At 39.2% G+C, this 20,899-nt stretch overlaps 1 protein-coding gene and 1 non-coding gene across 2 annotated transcripts; both read right to left on the reverse strand.

Moving 5' to 3' along the window:
• Window positions 1-7,830: 7,830 nt before the first annotated feature.
• Window positions 7,831-7,903, reverse strand: TRNAF-GAA (transfer RNA phenylalanine (anticodon GAA)). Its single transcript has one exon. It is a non-coding gene; the product is annotated as a tRNA-Phe (tRNA).
• A 3,892-nt stretch (window positions 7,904-11,795) lies between these two features.
• On the reverse strand, window positions 11,796-20,542 carry TGDS (TDP-glucose 4,6-dehydratase). Its single transcript, XM_010225508.2, has 12 exons — window positions 20,444-20,542; window positions 19,632-19,698; window positions 19,102-19,170; window positions 17,579-17,669; window positions 16,425-16,567; window positions 15,343-15,441; window positions 14,704-14,763; window positions 14,208-14,251; window positions 13,762-13,927; window positions 13,323-13,381; window positions 12,673-12,770; window positions 11,796-12,324 (listed from the first exon to the last, which is right to left on the reverse strand). The coding sequence occupies exons 1-12, from the start codon at window positions 20,509-20,511 to the stop codon at window positions 12,224-12,226; spliced, it is 1,065 nt and encodes a 354-aa protein (XP_010223810.2). The 5' UTR covers window positions 20,512-20,542; the 3' UTR covers window positions 11,796-12,223.
• Window positions 20,543-20,899: the final 357 nt, after the last annotated feature.

A 20,899-nucleotide genomic window follows, 5' to 3' on the forward strand; every position in this document is an offset into this window, starting at 1 on the left:
GCAGAAAAAAAAAAAAAAAAAAAAAAAGTGGTTAGAGGTGGATTGTTTCTTTAGGAGGAGATCAGAGTGGAGAAAGGGTGGAAAAGGATGGCAAAGAAACAGAAAAGGGATAAGAAGATCCTGTGAGGGGTGCTGGCAGCCCTGTGCTTGGTCACCACAGCTGGAGCAGGACACCAAACCGAATCCCCCTTGTCCTCACCACAGCGAGAGAGCTGGTTCTGCATCTGTGGTGGGAGGAAGGAGACGGGCACAGGGTGCTCTCCCCACCTGGCCAGGAGCACTGGGCAGAGACACGAGCCACCCCGGTGTCCCCGTGCTGGCGCCTGCTCCAGGCTTGCCTGCATCAGCAGCTAACCACAGCTGCCAGCTGATAGCACGAAAGACACCAAATAAAACCACAAGAAGATAGCTGTCTTTTAATTAGGCTTTGAGGAAATTGCAGTTAAATAAAGGGGCCACTCTTATAGCTGTACAATATCAGCACTACCCTGATTTTTCAAGTATCATGCTGAATGACCTTTTATTTACTGTGCGGGTTTATTATCTGTTCAAAACGAGTGCTGTTGTGTGTTTCCACTGTTGCTAACAAGTATTCATAGAGAGTTGTCAAAGAGCTTTTCAAATAACTAATTACAGCATAAGGGTACTGGCTAAAGTCCCATTGATTGAATTTTTGACCATAATGTTTTTTTTTTCACAAGTTTAGAACTGCTGTGGTCAGATTTAAATTGTATTTAATTATTTAATTTGTTAATTAAAATATTTAGACTTCATACTGAAGCACAGGAAGACCATAATTCAGCTTGCTTGTAGCCTGGACTCATGCCCAGATTCACCCACCAAACTCTTCAGCCTATCTCCAAAGGGCAGTAAATAAATATATCAGCATCTTTAGAGTTAACACATTCACATAATTTTGGGTGGCAAAGAGGGAATAAATAAGCAGAATACCCTAAGGTACAGACCAAAAAAAATCGCTAAACACAGTTCACCCAAGTAATACAGAATTCCTGAGCAGTAAGTAGGCAGTTCACATTTTTTTCCTTAAAAGACTGTATTGTTTTTCAAGATCCTTCTACTGTACTCAAGGACAGATTAGCACCAAAACAGAGATTTAGCCTTTGAAATTTTTGAAAGAATTATGGGCAAAATGAAACATTCTGCACATAAACTTATGTGGAAATTAATATATGAACAGAAAGAACAAACCACATGATGATTCATCATGATTTTTCTGGAGATGATAAGATAACTCCATACATAAAGGGAAAGGTCAAAGTGGAAATAAGAGGGACAGGAAAATGACAAGCATGTATGTGTTCCATAGGAAGAAGAAAAAGATTTTTGAAACACAAGGAGGAAATAGAAAAGAAAGACATCATATGATAAGAAGCAAACTCAGTCAAGTCAATCTCTGGTATCTAAAATCCAGCATCTAAAACTGAAAAAAAAAAAACACTTTAGAAAACCTTGGGCATTGACAACATGTTTAGTTTCTTTTCTTGTAAAAGGAGAGAATATAACACATCTGATTCCTTGCCCTGCCAAACCACCTTTACATGAATACATTGTCATAAATCTCATCTAAGAAGGCAGAAATTCTTCTTTTTGGGAGCAAAATTTCCAGTCTGGACAAAAAGGGCTTAGTAGTTGTCAAGAAGCTCAGTTTATAACACTTTATTATATTTTTCATTTCTCAAAAAATTATGCCACGTATCTTTTTCTTATGCATGACATGAAACTTGCCATAATCAGAATGTTTTGTATGGAAATGAACCCATGCTAATCTTCATCCAAAGCTTACATTGTTTCCCCCTTTTTGCTAGTGTTTGAAGTGATAAATATTTTGGCTGCTTTGAATTTCATAGAGTAAGCAACATGATCTAAGGCATGCTGTTCTAATGCTGTCACATGGGAGCATTAAAAAATATATAAAAATATATATTTATATAAATATAATTTTAATATGAATATATAAATATATATTTATATTATAAATATACATTATATATATTATAAATATACTGAGACATTTCTCAGTGCAAACTTCAGAAACAACCCAATAATACATACTTATATATATATATTTATATATGTATATACAGGTTGGGAGTTAATTCAAGACTAATACAGTTTAATGATGTTTACCATATATAGCAGCTAGGTGTCTAATATTCCCACAGCAGGCAATAGAGAAAGAATCCTAAAGAGTGATATCCTCATAAAGGATATAGTTTCATAGTGGTTCCAGGAATGATAGATGATGCTAGATGGACAAGTGGAAGGGAGAGAGCTGGTAAATGCCCAGTTGAGGTAAAGACTGTAGTATGAAACTAAGGACTGTGAACATTATTAGACATTAGAGATATTAGACATCACACACACACAAGTGAGCCATTTTAAGTGACCTGACCAAAAACAAACAAACAAAACCCCTTATATCTCCTAAATACAAATTCAGGTAGTTGAACACAAATCCACAGGAAGATAGGTTTCCTTACATCTGCAGATCTTGTTCTTAATCTTGTTCTTAATTGACTGTTTATTTTATTGCAATCAGACCTACACAAAACATATAAGTAATTTAATATGGGGAGGGGAAAAAAGCAGTTAGAGAAACATATTTGTTCTCCGAGGTTTACACCTCAGAGCAGTACATCTCAAAGAGCGGTTTCTCCAATCTTCTAATTTTTTCAAGCATTTCACATTACAATATGGGATGACCTAGGAAGGAAAAATAGTATTTGCCACTCTGTGCCCTCCTGTGTCCTCCTACTAACAATGTTTGTTTCTTTACTCTTGCGAAATTATTTCTCATTTCTAGTGAGTCTTATGCTAATTCTGCAACCTTCTATATCCCTGTCTTTAGGCCTGTAAATATCTATCTCTGTGCTGGAAGTATTTTCCTTCTTACTTTCTAACTTAGTTAATTGTTCATCTCCATTCCCTCCTGCCTTTCTTAAGTGTAGACTTCCTGGACCTCTTTTCTCCACACTTTCTTCCCCCTCGCATCCCATTTTGCTTTTCCCTTCTCATACACTTACATATACGTATACCCATGCACGTGTACAGGCTCTTATTCACCTGTGTCCTCTTTCTTCCCTCCTCCAGCACAAGTCAGCATCCTTTCAGAACCTTACTCTTCATCTCACTGTGACTGGGAGGACGAGTACAAAGTTCGGCCATGCCAAGCCGCCCTGGAGATCTCATGATCCTGTCCTTACACAAAGTGCCTCTTGAGATGAACAGTCTCGTTAGCATTTGCCCTCTCACATTTATGTTATTTATCCAAGTCTTTTTTAATTTGCAGACTTCCTTTCCGTTAGAAGTCTCACTGAAATCCAACATACTAGCTATAATATATCCATACATTGTTAGAACAGAAGACTAATTCAGAGAGGAGTCATCTAACCAGGCCTCAATGACAATATACAAGAAGATTGAAGCCAGGAATTCAACATGTGTTAAAGACAGTTTCAGAACCTTGAGTGATTTTCCTTTCTTGGCAGCCACAAGGCTGCTGTGCTTGTATCCCAGCAGCCTGGACTCTGTTTACCGAAGTTTTCTGTGTTTTGTGAAGTCCACTCATCAATCTTTCCCTGGACATATCAGCAGACTTCCTAGTCATCTAGAGGGTGAATTTTATCTCATCTAACATTAGACATCTACTGATAAGCTGCATGTAACTGGTCACCCTGGGCGTCCTTTGTAGGCTCCTCTCTTAATGGAGAGAAACAGATGTTTTAAGGGTGCAATTCCCTTGATCTGTTTTCTGTCTCTGCATTAGAAGGGGATGAATTACATCAAACAAAGGTCTAACCTTCTCCATTTATTTATTGTAAGAGGAACCTAGAGTGTTTCTCCAGTAATGCTCAATATACCTTAGAGGACTACATTTAGACAGCTGAATCCAGTCTGGATTCCTTACTTAAATGGGTCTTTTGGCCCAAGTGAACTTGTCCTCCACAGGTCTGAAGCTAGCAGGAGCAGGAAAGTCTATTCCTTTTTTTTGTTTGTTTGGGGGTTTTGGGGGGGTTTTTTGTTTGTTTGTTTTGTTTTCATCCGAGACGATTTATGAGTACTTCATTTGCTTTGCAAAAGTTCTTACTACCTTGTTTGAGAGATGTAGTTACTATATGTCTAAAGACTGTCTACTGTACAAAGACTTTGTGATCTCTAGTCACTTCATTGTCTTCTAACAGACTGGCTGTAAGGACAGGGAAAGAATATGAGGTTCCCTAGGTACCTTACAAATATAAACCATAGGTATCCAGAAGGTAGAGAGGTCAATCCCAGTTATCATGTGTTTCCTAACTAATCCATGAAGAGACACAACTACCTCCACGGGATGACTCATCCCATGCTTGGACAGACATCTTGGAGAGGTGACGTGACCTCTCTCCATCCCAGTTTCTCTCCCTTGAGCCGACAGGGAGGCCAGGGAGACTAGTTCAGTCTCAGCTGGCATTGAACAGTATCTAAAGTTGTGATCCTACTCGAAATGACTATGGTAGGAGACTACCCAATTTGTACACAGCAGATTCGTATTGGTTGACAAAATGTGAAGTGAAATGTAAACTATTTTCATGTTCTAGTTTTGGCACATGTGGACCTTTAGAGATATTGTGCAAAAACTGTAAAAAACCTTCAGTCTGGCTAACACACAGGCTCCCTTCATGATCCATCTTTCACCAAATATATATAGTCAGAAATATGTAAGTGAGAGACCAGCATGAGAAGGGTATGAGAGAGGCCCTTCAGGTCTATGATTCAGTAGTGCAAGAATTTGTCTGAATCACAGCAAGAAAATATATATAAAGCCTTAAAGCAGATTAGACTCTGTACCACATAAAACTAATTTGAAAGACAGTGCACACATAGTATTTGAGATAATATCAGAAAACTTCAATGCCCTGCTTTTATGTTAGTCCTTCTAGAGACAGTTCCGGAACATACAATTCCCTCACACTCTTTATACAAGATAGCCCAAACCAGTATTTATCCTGACATCTAAAATGACACAAAAGATATTTATCCTTCATGTCATGTGAGCTAAGTCGCAAGAACATTGTTGGTCAAAGTAATGAATGCTCCCTTGCTTTAGGCAAGCAGACAAATATACAGACAAACAGAAAACATACTGTTTTCTGGGGAAAATATACTGTTTCCTCGAGGACTCCCAGGGAATAAAGATTCATTTAACTCTACAAAATCTGACTTGTTCACTGTTCTAGATTACATGTACCACTACTGCAAAAACAAAAAAGCAGGAGCCCTGTGATACATTGCTGGTGAAAAGGTGAGAAAATAAACAAACAAACAAACAAACTCCCCAAACTTCCCAGGATCTGGATCGAAAAGAGTTGCTTTAAAAAGAGTTCCTGAGACGGACTGAAATGGAATAAATTTCTCCTAGCCTTCTCTCTCATGGAAAAAAATATTGAAGAACTTGAATGTGGAGTGCCAGATCCTGGAAATGCATAATTAGCTGAAAGCTTTGGCTTTTGTTTTAAATGGATTTCTTTCCCAGAAGGCTGAAAAACATAATTCTAGTTCTTCTGTGAAAATAGTTAAATCATTGGAATTGATCATACCATGTATCTGGCAGTTTTAATGGATGTCTGAAAAAGGCACAGAGCTCTAAGTAAGAAAAAAAATAGTTAAGAAACAAAAACACATCTTTTCTAACAGACAAACCAAATTTTCAATGCAAGAAGAAGGAATATTTGCTACATGTAAGAATGTGTAAAATTTATTCACAGCTGAGAGGCAGACAGGACAGTAACAAACATCAGGTGGAGAAACTGTCCGGAGGGACAAGGAGAGGGATTTTTACATTGGACAGATGTGCAAGTCTGGGGACATGGAGAAGGAGAAGGAGCATGTAGCCGGAGCAATACCTGACCTTGCTAAAACCCTCAGAAAGCCAATGCAATCCATCTGGCCTCTGTTATAAATACCAAGTAGTGGACACCTCATCCTGTGTCATTGCAAGTTGTCGCAAGCTGTTGCACTTGGGAGAGCACTGGAGCCAGTGGGAGCGATACATCTCTTCAGAGCTGCTGATTCTGCGGTTTCCATTCACCTAAGACAGTGTATCAGTAGCCAAAGATGGTCATAAAAAAGGAAGAAAGAAAAAAAAAAAGGGAAAAAAAAACATATCAGCCCAATCTATCAGATTGTGAATGTTTGATTAAGACTGAAACCTCATTATGAATCGTGACTTTCCTCTGAATCCCTATGAGGCACTGGTGTCTGATGCTCATTTTAAAAATACTTGCAACCGTATCTGTAGCAGCAAAGAAGTTCCCCGGCTGCACAGAGGGAACCTTGTGATTAAAAAATAACGGCTTAGTGAGGTGGACATGAAAGCAGCCCAAATCTGCTTCCTGGCAGGGGGCTCAGCGCAGAGAAATGAGCTAAGAGAAAAATAAATGGAAGTAGAGATGTTCTCTGGCAAGAAGAAACTTAGAAAGCAGCCATGCCAACAAAAAAGACGGTGTGAAGCAGATAAAGTTGAATGAAAACTGTCTGGGTGTGGTGTGACATGAAAGCAATAAAGTGCCAACACCCTTTTTTTTTTTTTTTTTTCTGGAGACTGCCAAATCACATTAGAAACCTGCAATAAGCCTGCACAATCAGACAGACAGAAGTTCAAAAATACCAGAATTAAGGTTATCTCTTCAAAACTTAATTTTGTCCTCTTCTTCCACATGAGACCTGAGGCCACATCAAGTGCACGCTTTCCAAATCCCAACAAAAATTAGATTTCCTGCTCAGTGTTCCCATGCCTATTGCCCTTAGTGTTTCAGTGTTTCACAAAAATTAGGGGTTTACTTTCACAGACCCTGAGAAGATAACTGCTATTACTACTCTAACTTTAAAAATTGACATTTTATACAAAAGTATAGGGTATAACCTCCATACATCCACACATCGGGGAGCCCAGATGGAAAATAACACCCCAGGAGTGGGAAAGAGCAGTCGAGGCCTTTGCTGGCACTTCAGGGAACACTGTGGAAGACCAGACTTAAATTTCCAATGTGCCACGTACAGGCTATGTCCATCCTGGTAGATAAAAGCAGGCCTGGGACCAAGCCCCTGGCCAACCGACTTGTGACCACACGGCACATGGCTAATCCCTCAAGAGTAAATACAACTTGGAAAAAGTTACTCGTAGGGGTGAAGCCAATACTGGAAGGCATTTTTCTGCGTAGGCCGCTGGTGTCAATATATTCAAAAGGCTGCAGAAAAATGTCTGAAAGCAGGAAAAAGGGTCTGTAGAAGGAGAGATATCAAGATGTTGATCCATTTGGCGTATCAAAACAAGGGCAGGGTGATGACTTGATTAACAAGCCTTCATGAGGACCAGATACCAGATTCTGAAGCCATCTCCATCCTAGGAGCAAAAGGGTTTAGCAGCCACGAGAGCTACAAGTTAAGAGACTGCAGATTAAAATTGAGATAAGGAACATAAATACGAGTGGTTGCAAAAATTACCAAGGAAATGAATGAATTTTACATCTCTTGATGTCTTCAGATCACAAATATGTGCCCTCCTTAGAGGTGTGCTTTAGAAAAAGCCATGTTACGGTTACAAACAGGAAAGTAAAGAAGGGGGCGGAAGGCGGTTTCTGAGTTGTGAAGACTATAGCACATTTAATTGCTTTTTTGACCTTAAAGGCTGTTCTTTAATTTCTGTGCCAAACATGAGCAGCTTCAGCTACGCGCTGACAGCGGCACACGAGCGAGATGCCGGAAAGTCGAGGTTTTGGGGAGCGACGGGGACTTCGGAGAAACGGTAGGAGAAAAAAGGACGAAAAAGGGTTCTGCCGAAACCCGGGATCGAACCAGGGACCTTTAGATCTTCAGTCTAACGCTCTCCCAACTGAGCTATTTCGGCTCATGCTTGAGCAATGGGACAGTCTCGACACACAAACGTTTCCGACGTTAATTCGGTCAATGCCCAAACGGGACCGTTTCTGCTGGTGCCCCCCCAATCAGCCTCAGGATGAACGACATGCAAAGCGCACCCGGGCCCTGCGCGCGCGGCCGCCCCCGCCGGGGCACAGCTTGTTGGGGCAGTAACGCCACATAAAACATAAACAAATAAACGAGCAATTTAAACGGGAAAGTAGCTGTTAGTTCTCCACTGATAACCTACTTCACGGAATAGTGCAAACAAATCGAGTTCAGGTCTTTTCAGTTGAAATCTACGCTTTGTAGAGCTGGAAACGAGACACATTTTGAGAAGCAGAAAGAGGGACGATTGGGTCAGCGGTTCCTTCCCTAGTGACTGAAAACAAATTTTCAATTAATTTTTTTTTTTGTTTAACCACCATGATAGCAGAGGTGTGGCAGTAATAACATGCAAGTACAAAAATGTCATATTCCCATGACTTTCCATTGCCCCCGGCAATGACTGTTCTGCTAGAAATGATGAATGTGATCACTTAATGAGCATGTCTCATACTGAGGCAGCTGCATAATCTGATCTTTGGCATGGGCAAACTCCAGAAGTGTGATTGCATGCATAGAAGTTAAAACACTCCTGACATGAGCGTTTCCGTACCCGTTACCGCAAAAACCAACGCTATTATAGATGAACAGGTTCCTGATTGTTCCTGATTTTTATTACTCTCAGAAATGTTTGGTTTTGCCAGGAGAGGCAACAGAAATAAAAATTAATGATGGCAAGGAAAAAAAGAAAAGATGATTCAGAGTTGGATAGCGTGTGTTTAATAAAAAGTCCCTCAGCAAAACTTAATCTTTTATACAAGAAACCCAGCAACTGAAAAGCAGAAATATATTAGCACTTTGTGGCTACTTAGAGGGAGCATCAGGAGAAAGCGTTAGCAAAATGGCACTCTCAGTAGAGCTGAAGCTTATTCCAGTTCTGTTTTAATGCGGAACTGACTTTGTGGCACTTTACACCCCTTAGAATAGAAAGCGGAGCTTTTCAGCCACCATCTTGCCACCCCACCCTAGCGAAGGGCACGGTGAGACATGAAAAGCTGTCGGCTACCCCATCCCACTGCCACACCACAACTCGGCCTCAACCAGAACTGTGATCCCATCACAGAAGGGGCACGCAAGTAAACACAGCCAGGGCCCAAGGCTAAAGTGAAACCTGAGAGCCCAAGTGCTACCCCTGTGCGCAGCCCTGACCAGGCCCCGGCTCACAGAGAAGGGCCACGGCAGCAGTTCCTGTCTCAGCTTTCTGCTTCACCCTCTTCTCCCAAACTCCCTTTTTTTGTGTGTGCTCCTTTTCCTCCTGCTGGATTGCAGCTTATGTACAAAGATAATGTGGCACTTTTCTTCCCAGCGTGTTAGGTCCAAATGTGTGGGATTTCAGGGGATCCCTGAAAAGCTGATCTATTCTCCAACAGTGATCTCCAAAAAGAGATGGACTTAGGAATGACAGTGGATGTCCCCAACTAATTTCCCAAGTGGGAGCTTCTCATCTATCCTCAGAACCTGCAGTTCCAGGCAAAACCGAGCCTTACCCTTTAAGAAGCCTTCGCCAGTTCAGTGACATGCATGTTTACTCACTGCATTAATTTTCTTAGTGGTGTAATTTCAGTTTGCCCTGTGACCCCAACCTTGACAACAGCTACACTTCTTCATATTAGCAATTCACCAGTTCACCCTTTGCCTCCTTCTCCAGCAGAGGCCAGAAGGCTAATAGCAAAACAAGCTGTTATTATTAGAAGTCAGTAAAATGGCTTCGCCCTGAAAAAAAAAGCAGTTCTTCCCAGAGCATTAAACTGCTAAGGCAACCTGACCTACAGTAGCCAAGTGGCTCAGAGCAAAAACCTGCATAAAAGAAACAGGGTGGGGAAATAGAAAGAAGAGTGCAAACACCAAGCCAAGATCTCAAAAATTTGCAAGGATTAAGTCTTCAAGTAGACTAGGAAAATATTTTCCATTAAAAATTAATAGACCTCTTGGAAAAATCCACTTAAAAAACATTGCTTGCTTAAACAGTTACAAAGCTGTCACTATCGTCATCTAAAAAAAAAAAAAAAAAATCAGAATACTTTCTAGAAATACGTTCAAAAAATCCCATCAGACTGCACCTTTCCTCCAATATGGTAACCCCACATCACAAGCTAAATGATTTTTTTTTCAAAAGATTCCTGCATTCTGAAGAAGGATGCTTCCTAGATCCAGTCTTTTTGCATGAACAGATGTGAAAGAGCTACTTTTACTGATTTCATACAGGCCAGCTATCAGTGTATCATAGCTATAATAATTTTTTTGCAGCTCTTTCCAGTATATAATTGTAGGACTTATAGTAATCAGAAGGATATTCCTCAAAGGAAAACAAGGATATTAAGAATACGCTTGAATATCACCTATTTTTAGCCTATTTAACAATGTGTTTTAAATAATTCGGGATACAAGCTTAGCTTTAGCATTCAGGCTGCAAATATTCTCATAGATTATAGTGTATTAGTGCCTTGTCCTTTCTGCCCTTCACAAACAACAGTTTTGGCTGCCAAAACAAGTTCAAGAACTTCCCCCCATACAGGTGTATTACAGTTGTGTGGAGAATAGTATTATTACCTCACCTACATTGCCACAGAACCATTACCTTCAGTGCTATGTTCCCAACACGGAATGTGTCATTGTTGCAGAGCTTATTATTCAAAGCTTCTTTTAAGGTGAATGTTACCCTCAAAGAGGGGCATTTTATTAGCAGAGCCCCCAGGGAATAAGGGAGTTGGGGGTATATTCTGGGTCTAAAGGCAGTAGTAGCAGTGAGCTAGATAGATCAGGTAACTGTAGCTTTTAATGTTCAGTTGCTCCTGTAATGCAAGGAGGGGAAAATTCTTCCTGTATCTAGGATACACAGTGGAGGAAAATACTGCAAATAGCTGCATTTTGAGCGTCAGCTGTAATTTTTCTGAGATACATGAGAACTTGCAGCAGTGTCAACATACCTCAGGAGCCAGCTAAATTTCTTCAGGACAGGGCCGGAATTCACCAGTACAAAAGCACCACGGCCTACCTTTCCAGCCCCCCTGCACATGCACAGCTTAAGTCATTGACAACAGCCAGGAAACAAGAACATAGCACTTTTATTAATAAATCAACTTTGAAAAAGAATCTCATTTACACATTTACAGAACTGATGTTTCTTCACAAATTTTTAAATGAAAACTAAAATATTGTTTCATAATTAAAAAAATACTTGAAGACTTGTGGCACACTGCACTGAGCAATGTATACCAACCCACAATTCACTGGAAAGTAGAAAAAGAATAAAACCAAAAAACACTGTTTAAGCTTTTCTCTGTAAGTGATCCTCATATCAAAGAAAGAGGCATGAATGGAATGTTAACTGGGGTGCAGTTTTAAGTTTGTTAAAGACATGGTGATGGCTTTACGGTTGGGACTTGATGATCTTGAAGGTCTTTCCCAACCATTATGATGCCATGATTCTACAGGAAAAGGAATTTAACTAAGTCCATAATACTGTAAAGAAATTATCAGACATCAACCAAAAAAAAAAAAAAAAGGCGCTTCCATAAGATTAAATAACAGATTTTTTTTTTTTTGGGGGGGGGGGGGGCAGGGAGGGAGAAGGGGAAGAGGAAGGAAGTGAGAACAGGGAAGAGAAGGCAGAAGGGAAGAAAGAAGAGATATTTAGATGATGTATAGTCTCTACCAGACATCTACAAAACACAATAATACACTAAACAGAAAAGAATTGTGAAACATCTGGAATTAATAGGTAGGTTTTATCAATTGAGTTATACTCTTTGGCTTCTTTTCCCCTTAATTAAAACAGAACTCTTGACTGTGGCAAAACAATTATATTACACTGCAAAAACTAGACTAATATAGATAAAAGATTTCAGAACTAATAAAAATGTAATTGGAAATTGCACTGGTCAAAATCATAATATTCTTGTTCTAAATCAATAAGGCAGATTTGACATCAGCTATATAAATTTGCAGCATTATAAAAATTCTTCATTATGTAGAATTCCTTCGAACAAGCAAATCAATACAAAATGAGGATCAAATATTGCACCAAGAGCTGAAATTAACTTATAAAGTGCTGAAAGCCCTTCCAAAGCCATGTGGTACTGTCGCTCTCTGCTCCTAACAGTTCGCATATCTTTAACATGATAAAAAGTTTAGTGTGGCCACTTGATTACAGATTTCAAAAAAAGACTGTGAGGTAGAATAATTCCTCTGGTCCTCCTCCACCTTATGGAATATTAAACTGTGCAAACGGCTCTGTCACAGGAAAGGGCTCCAGTGCTTTCTCTGCGTTCTTCCAGTTGTGAAAGTTTTCTTTGTACCATTCAACTAGGGGGGAGAAAGTGTTGGTGAATCAAATTGAACAGACATAACAGCAGGAAAATTCAAAGATTCCCTAAGTATTGCAAGGGTAACAATAGAATAATAACTTTATACAAAATTTTATTCTGTAAGATAGCAAACACCTAACATCTTCTCTAGAGTCATAGTCCAAGACTTATTTTAGTGTTAGAGAGAGATACCCAATACTAATGCACTGTGATTTTTTTTTAAAAACATTTTATGCAAAATTAAAATCACAAGTTCATTCTCCTTAGCATCTCATCAAGTTATACATCCATTTTTCCCCTCTCCCTTTTCATCCTCCCATCATATCCAAATAAAACCTTGTCGTACTTGTTTTCTTTATTCCTTCTTTCCAAGGCACTTTAGGTCTCCATCCCAAGTTGTGCATTTTTTCTGAGCTCATTGGGTATCTCAGATCATTCGTAGGTCTGACAAGGCATGAAACAAGCCAGGAAAACAGCTTAGACTGTTTTATTAATTAGAAACACAGCACTTCACATTGCCTTCAGTCAGCACATTACATGTGCTTCAATTTGAGGATTCCCATAACACAAACAGATTATACTGCTTTCACAAAATGGATTACTGCAGCTGCACACAATTGCCACAATTCAGTTTGAACAATCAACTACTTGCTGTTTAGCTACTATGCAAAACCTTTCCCCTTCATTACTGACAAGGTTGAAAAAAGTCTGAAAACAGCCAACCTTTAGAGATGAGCAGTATATATTCCACTTAAATGCAAAATTCTGACCAAAAACAGGAAAAAAAAAAAAAAAAAAAACACTTTTCTATAGTATTTTCCACTGTTCATAGATGTAAAATCCATTTAAAACAAGTTACAAAGCAAAACAACTTTTCCTCCCTTAAGGTCTCCTCTTCTGCAGGGGAGGAACTCTTTTGCAGAAGAACTATACCAAGCAAGAGACCTAGAAACTTTGAGAATAAAAATATCCTGCATATGCAGATGATTTTCTTACCTGTCCTTGATATAGTCCATCCAATGCTCCATTTCAGATTCTGAACTGGTCTTCTTTATCTGGGAAGGAGAACCCACAGATCTTACACTGACTTTTTACATACATCAAAATTTAAATTTGTTTTCAATGTTTAACTATATCAAAGGAAGCTGTCTTCTGTATAAATTGAATTGTCAAACTGGTGAAGTTAGAACGATTCCAGTGATTTTTCTGCCTCATGCAAGTTCTTAAACATCCATAACAAACTTTAACAGTGCTACATTCTCAAATAAAAACTGAAGCAAATAGCATGGAGAGTCAAACAGCATTCACTCATCATGCCCCTTGCACTCTGTTCAGGACTGCTGTAAATTTATATCTCACTGCTACAAAAGGTTTACAGTGCAACTCTTCAAAAATCCAGAGAGTGGTAAGAAAAAGCATCAAACTGTTTACTCACTAAATGGATTAACTCCTTAGCAAGCTGGGCAATGGACATCTCAAAATTAGTTCCAATGTTATAAATTTCACCTGGCTTCCCATCCTTCAGAACAGTAAGGAATGCTTCTACTACATCAGTGGCATAAAGGAAATTCCTTCTTTGAAGTCCAGAACCATGAATACAGCTAAAAATAGAAAATAAAACAGCAAAACTGCTTAAATGCAGACTATTAAATTGAACGCTTCTATTTAAAGTTATATGAAGGTATCTCAAATTAAATAGCTTGATTGCACACAAACTCTTCTAGGAAAAAAAAAAAAAAAGTTCCATTACTAAAGCAAGTCATACCATAGTTAAGAAATTGTTTTCCAAGTGATAGCTCCTGATTATAACCACAGTTTCAGTAGCAAAATACAACACGCATGCACACACGCAAAAAAAAAAAAAGGCAGCAAGTTACATACCATTTTCTGTTGTGTTGCAACAAAGAGATAAACTTTGGAATAACCTAAACATTTAAATAAGAAAATTGTTAAACTACTTATTTTAGAAGCTGTTATTCTACAAAGAACAAGATGCTTCACCATAAACATCATCAAGCAAAGCATTTTAATAATCTTTGGTACTTTGAGTTTTCTTAAGTCTAATCAAAGAATCCATCAAGCCAAGAAATTGCAAGTATTCCTTTTTTTCATGGTGCAAGCAGTGTATTTGACTATTGTGTGCACTACAGCTGCTTTTTCTTAAGCTCAAGACAGAAAATAAAGTCATCATAACAATTCTATAGAATACACACAAGCTTTAATATTAAAGAGATTCAGCAGAAGAGCTAGTTTATTTAAAAAGTATAAACACGGATAAATGCATTCTTATGAGGAAAAAAAGAAAAAAGGAATAACATCACTAAAACCTTTATTTATAATGTACTGAATCTCAGAGTAAAGCATACAGTTAACTTACTTTTTCTGGATATTGGTGCGGTCCATAAACATTACTACTCCGTGTGATAACAACTGGAAACTTAAGAGTATTAAACATGAACGTGATTACTTAAGAAGTCAAGTATTTACGAGTGAAAATTCCTGCACATTAATGACAACCAATGCAGCTAGTTCTAGTCAAAAATCTAAAACCTGTTTTGTACATTAATATATTACACTACATAAGCTTCTGTCAAATACATATGGAGGTCTCAGCTTGTCAGACAACATAAGGGACAATCCCATTAGGGATCAACCACAGAACACTACACAAACGCCTATGTGTTGGTATATGGTTGTCTAAAGACTTGCTTTCTATTTCTTATTCCAGGATAAGGCTTCGGAGTTACTAACACCATATTCAAGTTAACTTTGTGCCAAAAGCAACTTTGTAAAAGGGCATTTAAAAAACAACAAAAAAAATCCCCTTTCCCATCTCTTTGTGCTACCTCCACAAATAGAGCAATGGATACCCTCGATGCAATCAAACTACAGAACGGCCAATCAGGAAAGGGGTGGTACTACGTTATCTACTGCTGATTTTTCTTTTATGACCCAATGAATACAGTATGGATGCTAAGTATGAGTTTCTGCATTTTTGAAGCTTGCATTAACTTACTTGGTACCTTTCCCAATAAGACTGCACAAAACATTCTGCAGCTGCTTTTGAGGAGGCATAGGGATTTGTTGGGCGCTTTGGTGAAGATTCATCAAATTCCTGCAATTAAAAGACAATTTGCCCAGGTAAGTCTTAGAAGGTTATAAAACCTCACTGAAAGCTGCAGTTACAACTGAAATGAACATCCATGAACAGCCAAGAACAACAGTCTGAAAAAGTTAATTTCACCTAAAGCAGAGGATTAACACAAGATAGTCTCATTATTGAGCACTGGAAGTGGTCACAGTATCAGTAGTGTACTTTTATACATCTCACAGGCAACCTCACAGGAGCAGGTCCTCAGCAGGCTTATTGAGAGTCATATTGCCACTAAGCACCACAGCTGGAAAACTGAGCTTTCAGATCTAAATAAAATGGATTCTTACTTCCGTTTCTGTAAACTCTATTTCTCGAGAGAAAAGCAGAATTTCAATCCATAGCCCTCTAAAGTAAAGCTTCAACAAGTACCAGAGGCAGACAACCATGTATAATCTTTTTTACTGGACTAAGTTTTCCTTTCCTGAATTAAAGTCAATCATAAATGGACAAAAGTGAAATATATTTTCACATAAGTTATCTGTGTATCACTTCCACTAACGCAAAATCCTTTCCTGTACGATATGCCAGTATCTACAGTTCTGTTATTATTTCTGCTCAAATATAAAACAAGTTCCCTGCATGTCAAGTTTACAGTCTATGCAGAGCAATAAAAGAACAAGCCATGTGCATGACTGAAGTCACAAAAATGCTCTCAAGCAAAATCTGGGTAATATATTCCCCAACACTACTTCTTAGATATAGCCAGGAAAGGTTAACAACGCCAACCTCAGTGATTTAAATTTAAAACACGCCATGAAAAAAAACTTATGGTCAGTTTTGATGATCATCTTTCTACAAACAACCTACATTAGTTTACAATTTTGAGCACTGTACGAATTAGTTCAGAGGTCACACTCCATTTACAGAGGAAAATTATTCATTTCATGTGCAATTTTTCAATATTCAGTAAAGCTAGAAAAATCCTGATGCACTTTCAAACTCACCTCATCAATACTACCTCCATACACTTCATCTGTACTGGCATAGACAAACTTCTCCACATTAGCTTCATATGCAGCAGCAACCAACACATTAGTGCCATAAACATTCACATAGGCGAACTCTAGGGCGTGCCAAAATGAAAGGTCTACAGAAAAAAAAAAGATTAAACTGGACAACAAAATGCAGGGAAAAAAAAAGAGTTTAAGCAAGATACAACTCAGCATTAAAATAATAGTTTCCTACTAAATCTTAAGAGGGAGCAACGTAGACAGGAAACTGCTGGTGGTGCTTTAGCACTAAATAGTGGATAGGCAGACTGCAGGGTCATTATTAAATGAAGAATTCTTGTAGTTTTCTACACCTACTTAAAGACAAATTAGTTGGTCCTACGAAGAGGACACAACCAGAAGCAAAAGTTTGCTTGCTACAGACAGTCACATTTGAAATAGCTTTAACCAACTCTGATCAACTTTAAGTGACAGGATAACTCTCCTGCAGGAAGGGCCAATCTCAGCAAGAACACTGTCATTCAAACATGGCTTTAATATATGGTAACATGTATTGGTTACTGTTAATAAAATAGTAACAGCTTTAAGAATTATGCCTTTGCTGTAATGATTCTGTGCACATCGATTTTGAGAAGTGTTTTTCTGGAAAATACTTAAAGAACTTCTTTTTATGATGAATTTTCCTTAGCAGTTTTACTGAAGAGTGGCAAACTATAATAGGCAGTTTTAGGTATATATTTCATTCCTTCACTTCCTAGAATCTTGACACTTCCCTTTCAGCTTCTATGCCTTTGCATTATGGTTGGACTCAAATCAAGTAAAAATTTTTTTAAAAAAATGCATAAACCTTTTCTCAACTGTCTTCTCATCACCTCATTACAGTGTGTGTCTAAACCAAACTTAAATGTATGTTATCATGTGTGTAGGGTCAAGATGGATAACAGTCCGGTGAAGCTCTTCAAAGTTGTAGATCTCTTCTAAGTTAAAATCATATAGTTGTTACAGTTGGTACAACAATATATAGTTGGTTTAAGGATACAGTTGATTTTGTATCCTTGTTTTATGTAAAAGGGAAAAGGATGAGAAGCATAGACATAGTATTTCAAAGAAATGCATCTCATGAACATAAAACATGCAGCAGTGCTCACCTACATGTGTTTGGGCTGCAAAGTGAAGGACTATATCAATTTTCTCAGTTTCAAAAAGCTGTTTTATAAAGTGAGGTTCACAAATATCCCCCTAAACAGGAAAAAAAAAACATAAATAAGATTGTTGATAACAAAAAGTATCACAAAAGAGGCATAGGCAAGAGTTTTACAATAAAAGCATGTATTCCAAGGCATGTGTTATGCATCTGGGCCACAGTGTCAGGCAGCTTTTTCTTTAGCAGTAGTAACAGAAAATAAAACCGCCCAGCCAAAATGCAAAATTATGCCCTGCAAGATCAAATAAGATATTCACATCCAAACCTTTAAATAAAATAACATGCATTATTTTATTTATTTATAGACACAAGTATGAAGCAATACATCAATGCCATGTCTAAAACAAGACCAGATGCAAGTGTCATGATTGATGCTATTACTCAAGAAGTATATTTGCTTCATTTTAGGGTTTGCATTGTTATTTAAAACTAGAAACATGATCACTCACAAAACACAGAATTGTATTGCAAAAGCCTTGAACACTGAAGTTGCAAGGACAGTTTCCTACAGCAAATAAAGAAGTTATTGGAGCCTGGCTGGCAGACAGTGGCACCTAGGGGTACCATGAAGTTATGAAGTGAATGAAGTGTCAGAGAAGACTGACTTCTTTTCTGAATGTATCACTTGTTCTAATATAACAAAAAAAAAGAAAAAAAATATTCCATTCTTCAGTTTTAAACAGAAACTGCAGCAACTCTCAAAGTTCAATAAAAGCTGAGAAGTTTTTGATATTAATTAGTTTGGTTTAAAGAAAAGTGAACGGGGACCTGAAAAAAGATGTTACGTGGAAGAGGAGGATTACTCAAGCATTTTCAAAAGCAAAGCAATTAGCCACAAATATGTCCAATGCACCAATATTTTGAGAAGTTCTCAAGGAACAATTCTAAACAACAGCTTTTAAGAAGTACTGTATGTCAAAAATGGAGAGGAAGTCAAACCGATTTACTTACTTCTCACTCCTAAGCAGAAATTCAGAAATATTTTACGCCTATAACTTGCTTTTAAACTGACAGAATAATCACTAGTAATACTACTAGATTTCTGCTAAACTCTTGTAGGCTGAACCTCAGTTATTTAACTGAAATTCAAGTTTGATCATACTTTCTTGAATGTTTCTCTTTCTTCAAATGAATAGTTTTCAATTAAATTGTATAAATCAATACTTTCCATGTAAAAATATGCTTAGATGTAACTTTGACTTGGACCACATGAACGCTGACCTCCACAATCAGAGTGGGTGAAATTTGCAGAAACATTAACAAATTGAGCATACGGATGAAAAAAGTGCTGACAGGTCCATTTATGCACCACACACGGTGACAATGACAACTAGAATTAATCTCAAAACTGTACCATAAAGGGAAGTGGTGGTTTCCATTCTAGGGAGCTAAGGAGATCACATTACTTTTACACTAATATATGAGTCTACCCAAACTTAAGTTTTCTGGAAGATAAGGTTTTATTACCTGGATAAATTTGTAATTTTCCTTCTTGGAGACCGTTTCAAGATTCTTCAAGCTTGCACAGTAGTCGAGCTAAAGAGAAATACCCACCAAATATCATTAAACAGTCTTCATTGAAGTGAATAAGCAAGCTCAGATCCAACTTAATTAAGCCTGTATTTCAAATAACTTTGAAAAATAACGTAAAACCTTATTTCTAAAGAAAAGCTATTTTGCAAGAAAACATGATGAAACTTTTTAAGTCAGACAGGTAACAGCTTCACAAATTCTTAACAGCTAAATAGAAGCTTAGAACTTTAAAAGCCTCCTTTGATTTTTTCCCAGTAGTAGTATGCAATTATGTAATACATCCTTATAAACATGATCAGCAGCTAAGTCACTGTTTTTGTATAAGAAGAAAAGAAACAGTAAAACTAATTCAATACATACATACGTATATATATATATATATACATATATATGGAAAAATCATCATGCCATAGTTTGAGTTAAAAAAGAAAATTCTTTTGAGAGGAAGGTAAGAAGTCACTTACCTTATCTAGATTTACAATCAGATAATTTGGATAGTTTTTTACAAGAGACACAACTACATGTGAGGCACTGTAGGACAGAAGAGAGAGAGAAAAAAAACACATTTTACAACTACATACTGTTTTAAAGTATTAAAATGATGAGAAATAACTTTAGTAATATCAAATGGGTTGGCTTTGGAGGTGGGGAGGGGAAGGAAAGCTTGAACAGAAAAAGTGAAAAAAAGGGAATTCACAGAAAAAGAACACAATGTATTCTGAAACATGCTAACATCGATCATGCCCCTAATCACATCTTGCTAAGGAACTAAAAACTGGAGGAAAAAGCTAATGCTACAGCACAAGGAAGCAGCACTCACCTAAACATTAAAAACAAACCCGCTATGTGCTCCATCCTGTTCTCTTTCTAAAAGTCTACCACGGCTGTTCATCCCCTACGAGTAACGGCTGGGCCAACTCCCCCAACTCGCAACGGCAGCTCCCGACAACCCGCTCCCATCGCCGCTCCCAAGGCGAAAGGAGCGGGGCGCGCCGGGCCACGCGCCCCTCATCCCCCGGGGGATCCCTCACACCCCGCGTCTCCCCCAGACGCGCATCCACCTTCCTACGCCGCTGCCGCGCGCGCAGAGACACTAGAACCGCCTCATGTCCCGGACCCGCTTCCCTTCCTTTAACTCCAGGGAGCTCAGAAAAACATTCCCGATGCTTTCACTACTATTTTTGCAGGCGCCACGCGAGGGGTCCCGCTTGGCAGCGGTAACCCCCTCCCTAGAGCCCCCCAAGGCAGCCCGGGCCCACGCACGGGCCGCGCTCACATGAAGCCGGCGCCGCCCGTCACCAGCAGCCGCTTCTCGAAGGGCGGCGGCGCCGCGGCCTCCGCCATCGCGGGCGCTTTACGGCAGCGCCGCCGGCCCGGCGGGGGAAGGAGGTCCCGCACCACGCATGCGCAACGCCCACTTCACACGCGCACCGCACGGGGCAGGCGGCGGCAAGGGCCCAAGTCGGAGGAAAACACCAATTTTAGGTCATTTTTCGCCCGCGCGGGCGCCCGCGCCCCGTCCCCGCGGGCGCCACGACTTCAGCTCCGCCCCGCCGCCACCGCGGCGTTTTTACGACGCCGCGCTACCTTACGGCCGGCCCTAACTACGGACACGTCGTGGCAGAGGACGGGGCGGGGGGAGGGGCTCGCCGCCTTGGCCACGCCCCCTGCGGCGGTGCGCGGCTCCCATTGGTTTCCTGCCCGCCCGCCCGCGCGCGGCCGTGGCGGCCGT

This window comes from Tinamus guttatus, unplaced genomic scaffold (genome assembly GCF_059628265.1).
Source record: "Tinamus guttatus ecotype Peru unplaced genomic scaffold, ASM5962826v1 Tinamus_guttatus_pri_ptg000180l, whole genome shotgun sequence".
Lineage (NCBI taxonomy): Eukaryota > Metazoa > Chordata > Aves > Tinamiformes > Tinamidae > Tinamus > Tinamus guttatus.